We start from the raw sequence: 14,670 nt of genomic DNA on the forward strand, positions 1-14,670 counted from the left end.
TCAATAATTAACTCGAATTTCTCAAAATCAAGCTTCACTCAATATGAATCAAGTAGGTTTCAAGGATTTTTTGAATCAATCCTAACTCCCGAGTTAGCTCGACTCAGTTACAACCTACTCAAACATCGATAAATTAAGCGTCGAAAAATATCATTAAACAAACATTATAAATTGCATAGTTTAACTTAATCCTAGGGTGTGGAAATAATACATGATTTGTCTCTAAAACAGCATAAATATGAGCCTTCTAACCTTATCATCATCTGTTGCAATTGAATCAATTACATTTGCAATTGAATCAACCAAATAAAACAATGACAAAAAAGGTGGCTTGCATTAAAATTTACTGAATCATGATGCCAAACCAGTCACTGAAAATTTCAAGTTATTAGCACCTTCCCCGCCTTAACCAACCTTTAAAATTAAACCTAATATCAAGAAGCAAAACAAATACCTAAATACCAAATCACCATCTTTACACCTCAACTAATGTTACATATATACAGATACCCAAAGCCTGTCTCAATTCCATCCTTTCTTTCTTCTTTCTGTTTCCCCCTCCTAGAAATCCTTTTCTATTACGACGAATCAGTCACGGAATTGAACAGAAAGATTCTACCTTCAGGCAAGAGTAAGGAGCAGAGCACGCACCTCGGAAAAAAGATTCCCAATCACTAAATTCATGGGTAGAATTCCACTGTCTGCAACTTTTCCAGAGGAACCAACTCACGAGTTGCTTGACGTTAAGGCGGCACGATGTGTCTGTCGCGCGGTGCCATTCACTGCCTCGTTTATCCTGCTGAACACTACTTTGAGAGGGATGCAGGCTATAACCGGACCCTTGGGTTTCTCCGTCACTGGCTTCCTACATACCTCTTTGTTCCCGGTCAAGGACGATAACTTCCGAATCTTTTTAGACAATATCCCACTTTTCCTTCTAGGCGATTTACTTGGTGACAAACGTGCCTGTGATGTCTTATGCTTGGGTAGAATCCTGCCAGGTCCCAAATTCCGTATAGCTGTGTGACCCAGTTGGGGAGCTTCTGCAGCATATACATAAGTTGGATCGCATTCAATACTACCGACGATATCATCACTAGATCCATCGACTAGCTGTTCAATCGTGAGAGGGCGGCCAATAATGGCTTTGCCATTCAATTTACTCATAAGGGAGACCAGCGGAACATTCTGCGGCTGGTAGTTTGCTTTTACATCAAGCTTGACATCATACAACTTAGAACCCGTAACAGTTCTGCCAGGATAATCTGATATCGGATATCTTGAGTTAACTGTAAAGCGTGACTGACGATAGGGAAGCAACCTTTGAGGAGGCAAGGACACCTCCATCATGGCTCCTCTCAAATGATTTTCCCTATGAGAGAAAGATTTGCTCCAATGGGGAACACTGTCGACATGGTTACCAGCAAGCAGTCTCGATTTTCCTTCCAGGTTGCGTTTGTATGAAGCAAGGGGCCTCCTGGTCCCATCAAAATCTACTTTCTGGTCAGGCCTCGGAAAGAATCCATCACAATGCTCTAAACCTGCTAAATAAGCATCAGATTTACCATTCATGGACAAATATTTTCTCTTCTCTTGTTTCCTAATTTTACTGGTATGTCTCGAATTCCTCTTTCTTTTCAACTGCCACTTTGAAGCATCTTTATCCGTCCTTGGGCTGAAACTATTAAAATGAGTGGCTGCTGAACTGGTAGAACCTGCTTCATTGAATCCCTCATTTTTCAGAGGTAGCGCTTCTGCTTGACTACTTTGACTAGATTGCCTTCCCAGTCCACCAACTTGATTCCTTCCTGAGGAGCAGAGAAAACCAGGTGAAAACCCTATAGAAGACGAAAAAACCAACGCTACTTGCTGATAAAGATCAGCATTACTAGACAGACCCACATCTCGACAGAAAAGAAATGTCGAAATGATGATAGATTAACATTGGCAAGATGAAAGCAATTAGGGAGACTTCGCTGCAAAATATACCTAACTTTTAAAATGAATGTATGGGAAAAGAAATATAAGCAAAAAACAGCAAATATAGATGCAAAGTAACAAGCTTAAATGTGAATGACAATACAGGCGACAAACTGAAGAGACTTGTGACCTAGGAAAAGAGCCCCATGGCTGGAATTAAAGTGCAATTATTTACATTACACAATCAGGCAAATTAACAAACAGAACACATAAACATATAATCATTCATAATGAATATGCCTGTATAGAACTTGCCAAGTCTAAAGAAAGATGCATCAATGTCCAATCCCAACAAAATAGGTGATACAACAAGCACATAAACAGTAAGCATGGAGAATACAACTAGGCACTAGCATATAAAGAAGAAGCACGGTGAATACAATCAGCTGCAACGGGGATGAATGAAATGTGGCATCTTGATTTGGCCCAATCATCTGATAATTTAGCATAAATGCATTAAAAAACAGGACAGGATTCATAAGATAAACTTGTCAGATGTTAGCTAATGACCTATAATTGTTAAAAAAAAATGGATATCTAATTCAAATGGACATTTGACTAAAATTGAACATAAATTGTAATAAAAATCAAACCAAAGAAAATCTATCAGGTGAAAGAGAAAGCTGTTTAAATTATCTTGCAAAATATTAAGACAGTTGTCAAAAACCCATGACAGCAAATTCATTGAAAACAAGGTGACAGATATGAAGAAGATTAGTAAAATAGAGTCAAAAATAGATAGTTAGACAGACAGACAGACACACACACACACAGAGAGAGGGCAGCAAGCTGAAGACAGGCAAGCCTATAAATGTGAACCCACATGCAACTATGAGGAAGTGCCCATAGAAAGAAACAGAAAAGCTGTTTCTCTTGAGTTAAGCAACCCTAAGTTGATAATTTTTCTGAAAATCTATACCATTACCTCACAACATTGTCTAAAGGATATGATAATCGTTTCAAACAAGAACAAATGACTGCCCATGGTGTGTTCACAAGCAGCTCACAGCCAATAAATCCCTACAAACACATCTACAACAACACTAGTTTTTGACCATCCTTAATTCTCTTTCTCTCAAGTAAATCTCGCTAGCCTTCAAATTGCTTAGAATTAGCTCCAAAAGCAATTGTATATTTCTTGGCCATAAAATCACCAAACTAAAGTAACAAGCTAGCCAGTTCATATTCTTGTCTAACAATTAACATGCTACAAAAAGCATTTAGATAAGCAGATTCAGAGCTGTTACAAAACAGTTTACTTCACTTGGAATCCCAGATAATGCTTGAATAGTTCTTAAATAAAGATGACATAGTCGATAACATACCAACAAGAATAATAGAAATGAAGAAAAAAGTTACGACATTTAAATAGGGTAATAACAGCTTATGCAAATAAGCACACACCATGGACCTCGGAGAAAGAGAGACCAGGACCTCTATAAACTTTCTTAGTTTTTAGCTTGTATAAGCATTAATATTATGGAGAGAGAAAATGCACATTCATGGGCTAAAAGATATTATACTCAAGATCTTTAAGTTTTTAAATATCCTACACAGATATACCTGCAGAATGTTTTTCCTCTCCAACAAATGGCACGTCAAATAACCTATCAGAAGAATCATTCTCAGCAAGCCCTGATACCCCAGAAATACCATTCTCCTTCAGCTTGCAATTTACTTGGGAAGCATCATGAGCATGTTCAGAAGGATTGAGAGATACACTATTCTCGCATGAAACCCCTGTACTGTCTGAGTTATTATTAGCTGCTACAGAAAAGCTTTTCTTAGACTCATTAGAATCTATTCCTGATATCTTGCTTTCAGATAATCCATGAAGAGGTGAATCACTTAAGTTGGGAACTTGATCACAAATAACCGGAACAGATACCATTGCAGTACTCTCCAAGACCTTTGTCAACGGTCGGTGTCGATTTTTTCTTTTCAAAAACTCATGAACATTAGCTACTTGAGATCTCCTTCTTTTCATGGATGAGCTGTAAACTTTGCAACCATTTGAAGGGCTGCCATTTGAAAAGCAGTTCCCAGCATTTGAGTCTCCTACAACCATTCCAAGGTCCTCAAGTCCTCGCATTCGCTTAATTCCTTCTGTTCCATCATCTTCTGAATCATTTGGTGTTCTTCTCCTCTTTCCCTGTACAGATTGCATCTTACAAACAACAAAATTATTTGGCTCTTCAAAAGATATACCAGATTGGGATAATTCTGGGCCTGAACTGGAATCAGATTCATCATCTGAATCTGAATCTGACTCATCGTCTGAATCAGAATCTGAATCTGACTCATCGTCTGAATCTGAATCTGAACCAGAATCAGAATCTGTGACTGAATCTGAGTCTTCTTTAGAATCACTTGCTCTTTCTTCATCATCTTCTTCTTCATCAGTTATACCCACGTCTTCTTCAACAGAGTTAGTCATCCCAGGTGACTCTTTAACTGAAGAACCAAGCGCACCACCTGAGTTCTTGTTTCTAGGAATGAAGACATGATCCTTCCCTAAGCGAATATTCTCTAATTCCAAAGCATGAAGAATGGCATCTTCCCTTCGAGCATATTTCACTGCTCTCTTATTACCATTTGCTGCATTTGCCTTCGCCTTCTCTATGCATTCATCATATTCCCCGCATCGAAATGCCTTCACCCTCTTTGATTTTTCAAGATTATACCAGTCCCTGAAGCAGCAAAGGAAAATATTTTATCAGAACTCAGATTGCATGCACAGCAGCACATAAATAATAACACTTTAATGTCAACAAAATCTAAATTACAATTTACTTTTGAACCATAAATCAAATACAAAACTACTGAAAACACATGTAAACAATTGTAGCATACAAATGTCATTCCAGTACTATCCTCCATATGCAGCAAATTAGCATATACAGAATGAAGTATGCAGTATCCACAGAACATAATGCAGCACAAGCACACTTTAGCGTGCGCATATATATGCATGAGAAAGATAGTAAGAAACTACACTTGTGTTCTTGAAACAAAATCTCTATTAAAAAAATATAGTAATCCTCCTAAAATTGACCCATGGCTCTACAATTATTTGCTAAAAGGGAAAGGCTAACACATTTCCATTAACTTGTCCAAATTTTAACTTTGTATTTCTCAAAGCTAATTGGAGAGTGAGAATAGTTGCATATTGTAAAAGAAAATGCATATGGCATAGGCCCTGTAAGTCTGGAAAAAAAAACGTAAGCACTTAATAGATTGGTGAGCATATATTATTTTGAATGAAATACAATCTTTCCTACTGCCAATATTAATCCATTTGTTCCTCACTAGTCACAATTTCTAAGTGGGACGGGTATTTTTACAGAAAATAGCTCGTCAAGTGCACGAAGAGCTCCCTGGATAATACAGGTTAAGGGGAAGGTGGATACATCCAAATGCATTATGCAGCCTTCCCGACTACTGTATCTTTACAGGAGCTCCAGAAAGTTTAATCCCCTTCAAAATATGTATAGATTACCATAACATGATTTCATTATTTTCTATTTAGTCTAGCAACCAAATTTGGCCTCCAAACAAGTCTATGGTGCAACAGTTTCCCCGGAAATGGTAGTAAAGTATTTTAGCAATGAGGTCAAACAAACTTGCTAAATTGGCTAGGTTAAAAGAATACTATTGCATAGCAAAATCTAGAAATCCGCAAATGTCATACTTAACAATTTAACATCAACTATAAATGAACTCAAGTGGTAAGGAAAACAAAGCCAAATAACTAAGTGGACAGGAAAGAAAACAAAGCCAACTCCACTCTCTCACTGGCAGGCATGGGCCAATGTGAATATAGAAAGATTACTACCACAGCAAAACCTAACGCATCGGCCAGAAATAGCCGTTTCAACTTGATGAATTTAAACCACATGTACTGATTTCTAGACTGGTAAAATATATGAACTCCTTAACTGCAAAGGTAAACTAAACTATTGGGAAACTCAAAACAATCAATCAATGTACCAAAACCACAACCATCAATGAAATACAACCTAAAAACACCAACTAATCCGAACCCACAGAAACAATAAAAAAAGCAAAACAACTTCAAAAGAAACAGATTGCAGTGGTCACTCAAACACCCCATCAACTAAACCCTAACCCAAAAAGCAGAAACAAAAAGAATTGGTAAAAGGAAAAAGATATCAATGCAGACTTACACACTAGCATCCTCGCGGCCCAAAAGTTTAACAGGAGTGCCTGATCGCGGGGAAACCAAACTACCATCCGAAATTTCATTGAGGCCCATAATCCGACCTGGCCACCAGGACCCGTTTCGCCGACGAACCCAAACTAAACTCCCAACTGAAGCATCAATAATACTGCCATTATCAATGTTAGGGTCATCAGAGCAACTTCCCATCTCAAAAACCCCAACTCAGCTTCCTGAAAACACAAAAACAACCAAACAAACATATAAAATAAAGATCTTACGTTGTCAGATATTTCAAGTACTAAAAATAATCAAACATAAACCTTGATTTCATGGAGAATGCAGAAAAAATTTAAACCCTATTAACACCTGAAACCCAAAAACAGAAAACACAAACTCACATTAGCCGACGAACAGAGATAAACCCAATATAACATGCACCATAATTAAACAAACCCATCAACCAAAACTTCTAAAAACCATCTTTTAAAACACACATACCAAAAACAAAACAAAAAAGTTTTAACCTTTTTTAATGGGTTTTAGAGATCTAAACAAGGGTATTAAAAAAAACAGAGATCTAAATTATTTCCATTGCTCTAAAATCTGATAACAGTTTCATTATTGTCTCACCTTACTCGTTCTATTCCCCAGTTTAGTTGAAACTGTAAATACATGAGTTTTCCGGTGTCATAAGCTCTGTTTTCCGGCGGTTATGCGGCGGCGTTTAAGTCCGGTGGAAAACAGTGTGAAGCAGCAGCGGAGATGGAGGTGAAGGGTATTGGTTGGATCAGTAAGGTGAGTTGGGTTTGGTTTGTAGGGGTTTTTTTTTCTGTTTTTGGCAGAGGAGGGAGTGGTTTTTGGTGAAGAAGAGATAATAGTAACAAGGAACTGTTTTTTCTTCTAATCTTGTTTTTAGCTATATAGTTTGTCAAGTTTCAATTTGGCCCCTTTTTAAAAACAAAATTAACACTTAAGACCAACAATTAGGGCAAATATCATAATTACCTTACTAGATAGGAATTACCTTATTTATATATTTATTAATAAAATATTATATTATTATAGTATTATTTTTATGAACAAATATTAGTTTTAGTTTAGTATACTATATTAGTTTTATTAAAATATCATTAATTATTTACAGTAAAAATAAGGCTTGTATACAAATTAAATTATGAATTTCAGCAACAATACAAATTTTAAAATTAGATAATGTCGAACACCAATTTTTATTTTTATTTTTTGACAAATTAAAAGATTTAATTTTTCTGAGATGAACATTTAGTTAAAAAGTTGTAGCTTTCACATGCAATAAAGACAGTTTTTCATTAAGGAGGTGGATCGAAGCGATTGCAACAAAAAATTGCTCTAACTTTATACAGAGAAGCAACAATTCAACCTCTTTTTGAATCAGACAATTTAAAGGTTTTAAATACTCCTTTTTAAGTAATTTGCGAAGAAAACATTCATAATGTTGTAAGGCGGAGATAGCTTATTAGAACAAAGTTGTTGGAGGCCGAAAAAATCACATGTTTTATCATGATTGATTGTATTTTTCCACATTCGAGACGTGTCAATTTGAACCTCGGCACTATTCAAACTCCTAATTCTTCTAAATCGGACGTCCAACCAGTTTGAAAAATTCAGCTAAACGAGTTTTGCTTTATCTCTTCTGTGCAGTCATGCGTGGTAGTTTATGCCATAAAGTCAACCGACACTTGAGACAAGGTGGAAAGATTAATATCGAATGTCACATGCCCCCAACTTGAACGACCAGATAACGAGTTACCCGGAAGTTTATAAACTTTGTCATGCTTTTTCTAATGGTTGATTAGTTTTTACACAATGACATGATTTGCAAAATATATTGTAACTTCTATGAATACATTTTTCAAAACTAAAATAACTTTTTTGATCTTAGAGTGCTTGACTTTCGGTCTCCTCGACACTTTGTTGACATAGTAGATTGATATATGCTCATGTCTTTCCTCTTTTACTAGAACTTCGAGTAATATTTTGTTTGTGGAGGCGAAACACATATATAATTGTTTTCTCGTTTCATGTTTGCATAAGAGAGAATGGTAAACAATATCTTGAATTTCTCAAAGGCGACTTTATATTCTTTTCTTACTTGAAATTTATTATGTTTTTCAAAATTAAATAATGGCAATCACTTATTCAAAAATAAGACATAAGTCGTTTAGGAAGGGTAACTTTTCTATGGAAATAATGTACTTTTTTTTACTTATTTATGAACCATTATATTGAGTGTGATTTGTATTTTTCTAGAATTTACGCTTATCCCTTCGCCGCGATCCAAATTTAAGTTAAGTTTTAGGTTGAAATTCTTAAGTTTTTCAAATGTTTCTTTCAAGTCCAAGGCATGATTCTTAAACCCTTGCTAAATTTATAATCATTTCATCTACACAAAATTTATATATTTATACCTACTTGATCTTGAAAGATAAAATAGATAAAACTTTAATATGTCCGCTCTGTATCTTCTATACTAAAATGATATTTGTTTTGTAGCAATGTGCTTCATGATCACTATAAAAAAACTTTTTTTCTTTGTTATTTTATACAAAATGGTCCGATGATATTCCAATGAACTTCATCGATAAGAGAATATCGTTGAAGTTTATGCAGAGTCTCCACTTTTCACCAGGTTACAACATTAGATATGTACTATATATCCTTAAAGTAAATACTCCATGTATCAATAGTTTTCCAAATTTTTTCCGATAGCGATCTATCTTTCTACCGTGAATGTCATATTTTTTGCTTGACTAATTAGAATTATGAATCCATATTCAATTTGTGTCATATCACTTTGATTCACCCCACTATCTCTAGCAAAGTCCCCGAATTTTTCTTTTAAACATCCACCAAATAAACCTTATAGTATTTTTTTTAGCATTCCTACCCCTACTTTTACCGTAACCACTTATAATCTTTTCCCTTTCAAGGATTGAAATATTCTTTTTCCAATAGAAACACTTTGAAACGTGGCAAACACTCGGACCCTCTATCTAAACCTCTAAAGTTTTTACCTTTTTGATCAATTATTAAACTCTTCAAAATCTCCTACTCAAAACTTAATTTTTTTTTAAAGTCTGACCCAAAACGGTGCGTTTTCTCTTTTTTGAACACTAACTAGGTTTCATCAAGCTAACAGCTTGATTTGGACCAAACAAAAAATAAATTCGGAGAAGAGACACTGATCAATTAAAAGTAACTTGTTCATCAAAACCATGACTGGTAATGAATGCTTATTTTATCTTATAATATTGTTTCATGGGTTTTTTTAGTGTAAAGCAACCTGCTTTATTGTGAATCAGAGATACCCAGAAGCTGAATTTGAAATTTTTGAGAGTTTTTTTAGTTAGTTGATAATTAATTGAAGTTTTATGAAATTGGGTTTAATGGGAATGAGTTAATTGTCTGAGTACTTAATGAAAGTGGTGACTTTTTTATTGGTTGAACTAGAAAAGACTATGAATTTTAGTTTATGAGAAAAATAAAAATTTAGAGCTAAGGTCTTACTTGTTCATTTATGTTAAACTATTGTGGGCAGATTATGTGCAGGAACAGGAGATGGAAATTGAAGCATTGGAGGCAATACTAATGGATGAGTTCAAAGGTATGTTAATGGATCAATTATGTTGAACATAATTGATGAATTGTTTCGATTTTCTGATTATCGGCTGATGGCGTTTGATTTGGTAATGTGTTGTGTTCTAGAAATTCATTCAAGTGAGAGTGGGTTAAATACTTCAAATCGATGCTTTCAGATAACGATTTCTCTGCAGGTATGTATTATTGCTTGATAGGATAATTATCCATTCTATAATGTATGTTTACCATATTTTTATATGTTCTTTGAGTAGATTTGGACCAATTGAGAGTCTTGAAGCACCTTAAGTCGGATTTTTTTTCTACCCCGTTCTGGCTTTTTGATATAGTTCTTCTAGACGATTTTTGATGCCACAGCAACATAAGACAATAGTTTTTATTGCTAAAATAAGCACTCTTTACTGGACGATCTTGTATTTTTAGCTGTTATTGAATCTTTATGCTCGCTGCTATTGTAATTGAATTCAAGAATAACATTAATGGATTTACATAGCTACAAAGAGATGAATCACTTGAGGTGCTACCCCGTGGCTTTGTAATTATTTGTTTAGTTCAATTACATTTTGATCAAAAATGAAGGATGTGGTGAAATATGAAGGGGCATTGAAATAATATCAATCACTTCTGTTGCACACTCTATTTACTTATTGTTATAATTAAATTGTAGATTTTGGGGGTGTACATGTTTACTATATAGGTGCAGCATTAGCAACATTCCTTTTTATATATCTGAAATTACAATTCTAGGCACATCTAAATTTCCCCTATCTTACTCATATGCCGTGTTATGGCAAAGGAATTTCTTTCCCACGTAGTTACCTTTGCTCTTTTTGTTGCTATCAGGATGATGATGAAGAATATTCAACTGCAACTCCAGGTTATGATGAAAAACATATCAACAAAGTCGTATTTTTGTTTTAGTTTAGATATGTTTGTGCTATGTTCTTTTCACCTTCTAATTATTAATAACGCTAGTTCTTGAACTTCAATTTTTTCAGGCCAGCTAGCTCTCATATTCTCCCACACTGAGAAGTATCCAGATGAACCTCCTCTGCTAAATGTGCAAAGGTTAGTATATTTTTATTATCAAGGTGCTATATCTGTGTGTGCCTTTGTTATTAACTATTGTTTTACATTCCTTTCTACAAGAACTGATTTTTACTTCAGCTTTTCGTATGTGAATGCATATAACACCACACAAGTTTGTTACTGAAAATCACCCTTTTCTTGCCGTCTGTCTTCTTCTCCTCGATTGCCACCGAAAAGAACAGGTCGAGGAAGAAGAAAAAGAGGTGATTTGAGTCAATTGCCTAAAACTTAAATTAGAGAACAATATTAACCATGAGAAAATAATTGGAAATCAAATCCTAAATTGAGTTTTCAAAGGTAGTGAAATATTTAATGAACTTTGAAGACTTTGAATTATCCATATTGCCAAAATTCTATAGGAAGTTACTGAAATCTCAATTGGTCTTGGAGTGTGTCGGCAAAAAATCTATTTATTGTTATGTTACTTCAATAAAAATCACTAATGTAGCAATGAAAAGTAATAGCTAAATGAACTACAAATGTATATTGTAGGTGAATCGTAAATCTAGAGCTTTTAAAATCTGATTTTTTTTCTTTAATCTGTGTAGCATACGAGGTATACAATCAAGTGATCTTAAAGCTTTGAAAGGAATGCTTGAACAAGAGGTAAATCTCCCAGGCATATTTTTTCCTTTTTGATTTATCTTTTGAATATTTGAAGTTCCAATTCATAATGTAGCCCCTTACCACTTGATATAAGTAGCAATGCTTAATAAAGTTGGTACAAGCTCAATATAGTTATCTTGATATCAATATAATTATCCTTCCTAAAATTGAATAAGAAATTCACTATGAACCTTGTGGGATTAGCATAATGTTCTTCAAAGTATCCAACGCCTTGCTGTAAATTTCCTGGAACAAGAAGTTTTATGCAGTTGTGTAATTGCACTTGCCAGACTGTTTATAAAACAATAATGTTTCACAGGCAACTGAAAATCTTGGTATGGCTATGGTCTACACGCTTGTTTCATCAGCTAAAGAGTGGCTATCTGAAAAATTTAAACAGATTGCTGGCGGTGATAACAGTGAAGATGAAGTGGCAGCTAAAGATGAGGTATTTATGCCTTCTGATTCTGATTCATACCAGTTTGGCTGGCACTAATGCAGGCTAGATTTGAGCAAACATGTTATTTTTCCCATGAATTTCTTTATTGAATGATCCCGAGATCCAATTTTTTTACCAATTTATTATGCATTTGTACTTCAATATGAGCTTTACTTGTTTATCGCTTTAAACTTCTTTGAAGAGCTTCTTCTCACTTTTCCCTGTACAGGTAATTATACCACATGGAGAAGCTGTTACTGTTGAAACGTTTTTGGCATGGAGAGAAAGATTTGAAGCAGAATTGGCTCTTGAACGAGCAAAGTAAGTTCTGTTATCATATTGCTATCCTAGCTCTCGTTTCTTTTATTCTAGAGTCAAGGTTTTCCAGACAACTTCGGCGTCTGAAAATAACGGAAAGTTAACTATATCTGCATTATTGGTTTATGAACAAATTATGCTTGCCTAAACAAATATTTATTGGCTAATAACAGCTTCTTCTAGGCCCTTCCACTGTTATTTGTAGAAGTATAAGTAGCAGATCTACCTTTTTTTTAGCTCAAGTTTGAATTTCTTAAAGAATTTGAGTATTTTTCCTACTTGGCTTGTTTTGAGGCAAATCTTGTTGCTATAGTTGCACAAGTTGAACGTCCTATGCTGCAAACCGATGGTTAAGCTGGATGGTTTTCGCCGTAAAGCAGACTTGTCTTAAGTGTGGGATCATGAAAATTCTCGGGCACTATCTTGTAGGGAATCAACACTTTAAAGAAGTGTGCATTGTTTCCTATGCTCTTAAGAATAAACCTCTGGAAGTGTATTTGGTTTTGTGGAGTTAGAGAAGTACAATTTTGTGCTAAGAGAAATAAGTTTTTGCTGTATATCTAACCTCGGCCGCATGAAAGAATGAAAATTACATAGCCTATAAAGCATAGAAAAAGACGAGGATATGTGCAATTTGAATTTGATAGAAATGAAATCTTCGACCTTAATAAGATAGTAACTTGTTTTGATTATTTGATTCATATGTTCAACCCGTAAAATGCATTTCCATAGCACAGTTCATGCTTTTTTTTTATATGAAAGAAGATTGCTCAATACACTATATTCTGGAATATAATGTCATGACAAATGCCTGGCTCTATTTTTCAGATTGATGCCTGAGGCTGTTCTTAGTATCACTAAGGAGAAGAAGCTTTCAGGCAGACAGTGGTTTGAAAGTGGAAAAGCTGTAAGTTCATTCTTGTGACGGTTTATATAGCGATATGGTTGCATGAAATTTAGATATGCACGCCTTTAATGCAGTAGTATCCAGAAATGATACGCATTTTAATCTTTCATAGTTAACTAGTTGCTGGTAGTAAATAGCTATGGTGAATACGTAATGGTTGTGCAGTTATTAGGGTTGTCCATCTTAACCATTCACCAATAGAGTCTTCTTTAATATCTTAATTTATATGATATCAGAGTGTAAGCAACTACATGCTATATGACGGTTGTTGTAATATCCAAAATGAGAATCCTGTTCTCTGCGCTCACACGTCAATAATCTTTTTAAATTCTTGGACTTTGCTATATAGCACCGTTCAATTCTACAGTAGCTTCTATAAATAAACTATGTGATTTTGTGAGTGTAATTGATACTGATGGTGTGTCAATTTTTGGATAGCTGCAAGTTCTCGGCTTGTTTCAGATTGCTATTTGGAGTCAAAAGAGAGCTTGTAATTTTTTTTATAAGCAGTTCTCAAAACTCAAAAATTTCTAAACTTCTCTTTGAAAAATTCAGTTTTCAAACATCAATGCGAGGCACACCCTCTATATAAACATTTAAAGTTGAGGCGAGTCAATTTTAATTTACATCGAAAATTAATAAATAATTGAAATGGTTTCTTTCCGTAGAAAGGTGCAGCTGCAGTTAATGAAGAAATTGACGAGGAAGATGAGGAGGAAATCGACTTTGATGATGATGATTTTGAAGGTAATTCTGCGTTCCCTATAATTAAGCCATGGTTATAATGCGTTGTAAAGAACATGTATAGTCAAATGTGCAAACATGAAGGACGATAGCGCATCTATCATGTATATATTTGTTCAAAGAGTGACTTTTTCTTTTGATAAACTGTAGATGATGAAGATGATATGCTAGAGCACTATCTGGCTGAGAAAACTGACTCATCGTCGAGGAGAGCCAATTAATCGGTACTGTATTTTGTTCAGCTCCTACTAAAAGCGCCATAACGCATGGAGATCTATCGGTTTTAGTCAGAAGCACTTCACATGTATTTTTGTTCCATGCCTGTCTCTTCACATAAAGGAGGGAATGTAGATTAGAGTTTTGCATTTTCTTTCATTCTAAAAAAGTATAATTGATATTTTGTACTCATCAGAAAAAGAAAAAAAGGCTATTTCACTTGAAGTGTTCAAGCCCAAGTATTCAGATTATTAGTCACAAAAAGCAATGCAAATGTTTTCTATGCCAGTGAAAGACATCATTGAATAGATATGGAAAATTGACTTGAACAAAGCAGTACATGGTTACAGAATTATGTTCCGAACTTGTTAATTATTAATAGACTATATTGAGTTTTCCAGTCCGCCTTTCTATTTTATAATTTTGAAAATTTTAACCGTCTTCCATCTCTGGACTGATGTGATTCGCTAGCAAGAAAAAACCAGGCAGCGGAGAGCAAAGAAAATAATTATGATGTACAAGGCGGCGGTGATCTTTGTCCATCCCAACTTT

At 34.8% G+C, this 14,670-nt stretch overlaps 2 protein-coding genes across 3 annotated transcripts; one reads left to right on the plus strand and one right to left on the minus strand.

Moving 5' to 3' along the window:
• Window positions 1-315: 315 nt before the first annotated feature.
• Window positions 316-7,059, minus strand: LOC126681018 (uncharacterized protein At1g51745-like). Of its 2 annotated transcripts, XM_050376380.2 has the most exons (5): window positions 6,794-7,059; window positions 6,484-6,529; window positions 6,168-6,393; window positions 3,544-4,670; window positions 316-1,808 (listed from the first exon to the last, which is right to left on the minus strand). In XM_050376380.2, the coding sequence occupies exons 3-5, from the start codon at window positions 6,368-6,370 to the stop codon at window positions 727-729; spliced, it is 2,412 nt and encodes an 803-aa protein (XP_050232337.1). In that variant the 5' UTR covers window positions 6,371-6,393; window positions 6,484-6,529; window positions 6,794-7,059; the 3' UTR covers window positions 316-726. The 2 variants fall into 2 exon arrangements, with proteins under 2 accessions (XP_050232337.1, XP_050232338.1); XM_050376381.2 differs by lacking the exon at window positions 6,484-6,529.
• A 2,206-nt stretch (window positions 7,060-9,265) lies between these two features.
• On the plus strand, window positions 9,266-14,343 carry LOC126683386 (uncharacterized). Its single transcript, XM_050379259.2, has 11 exons — window positions 9,266-9,424; window positions 9,741-9,806; window positions 9,908-9,975; window positions 10,643-10,676; window positions 10,798-10,867; window positions 11,437-11,494; window positions 11,814-11,942; window positions 12,163-12,254; window positions 13,080-13,158; window positions 13,827-13,905; window positions 14,053-14,343. Exons 1-11 carry the CDS (start codon window positions 9,418-9,420, stop codon window positions 14,121-14,123), a joined length of 753 nt encoding a protein of 250 aa, XP_050235216.1. The 5' UTR covers window positions 9,266-9,417; the 3' UTR covers window positions 14,124-14,343.
• Window positions 14,344-14,670: the final 327 nt, after the last annotated feature.

This window comes from Mercurialis annua, linkage group LG5 (assembly GCF_937616625.2).
Source record: "Mercurialis annua linkage group LG5, ddMerAnnu1.2, whole genome shotgun sequence".
NCBI lineage: Eukaryota > Viridiplantae > Streptophyta > Magnoliopsida > Malpighiales > Euphorbiaceae > Mercurialis > Mercurialis annua.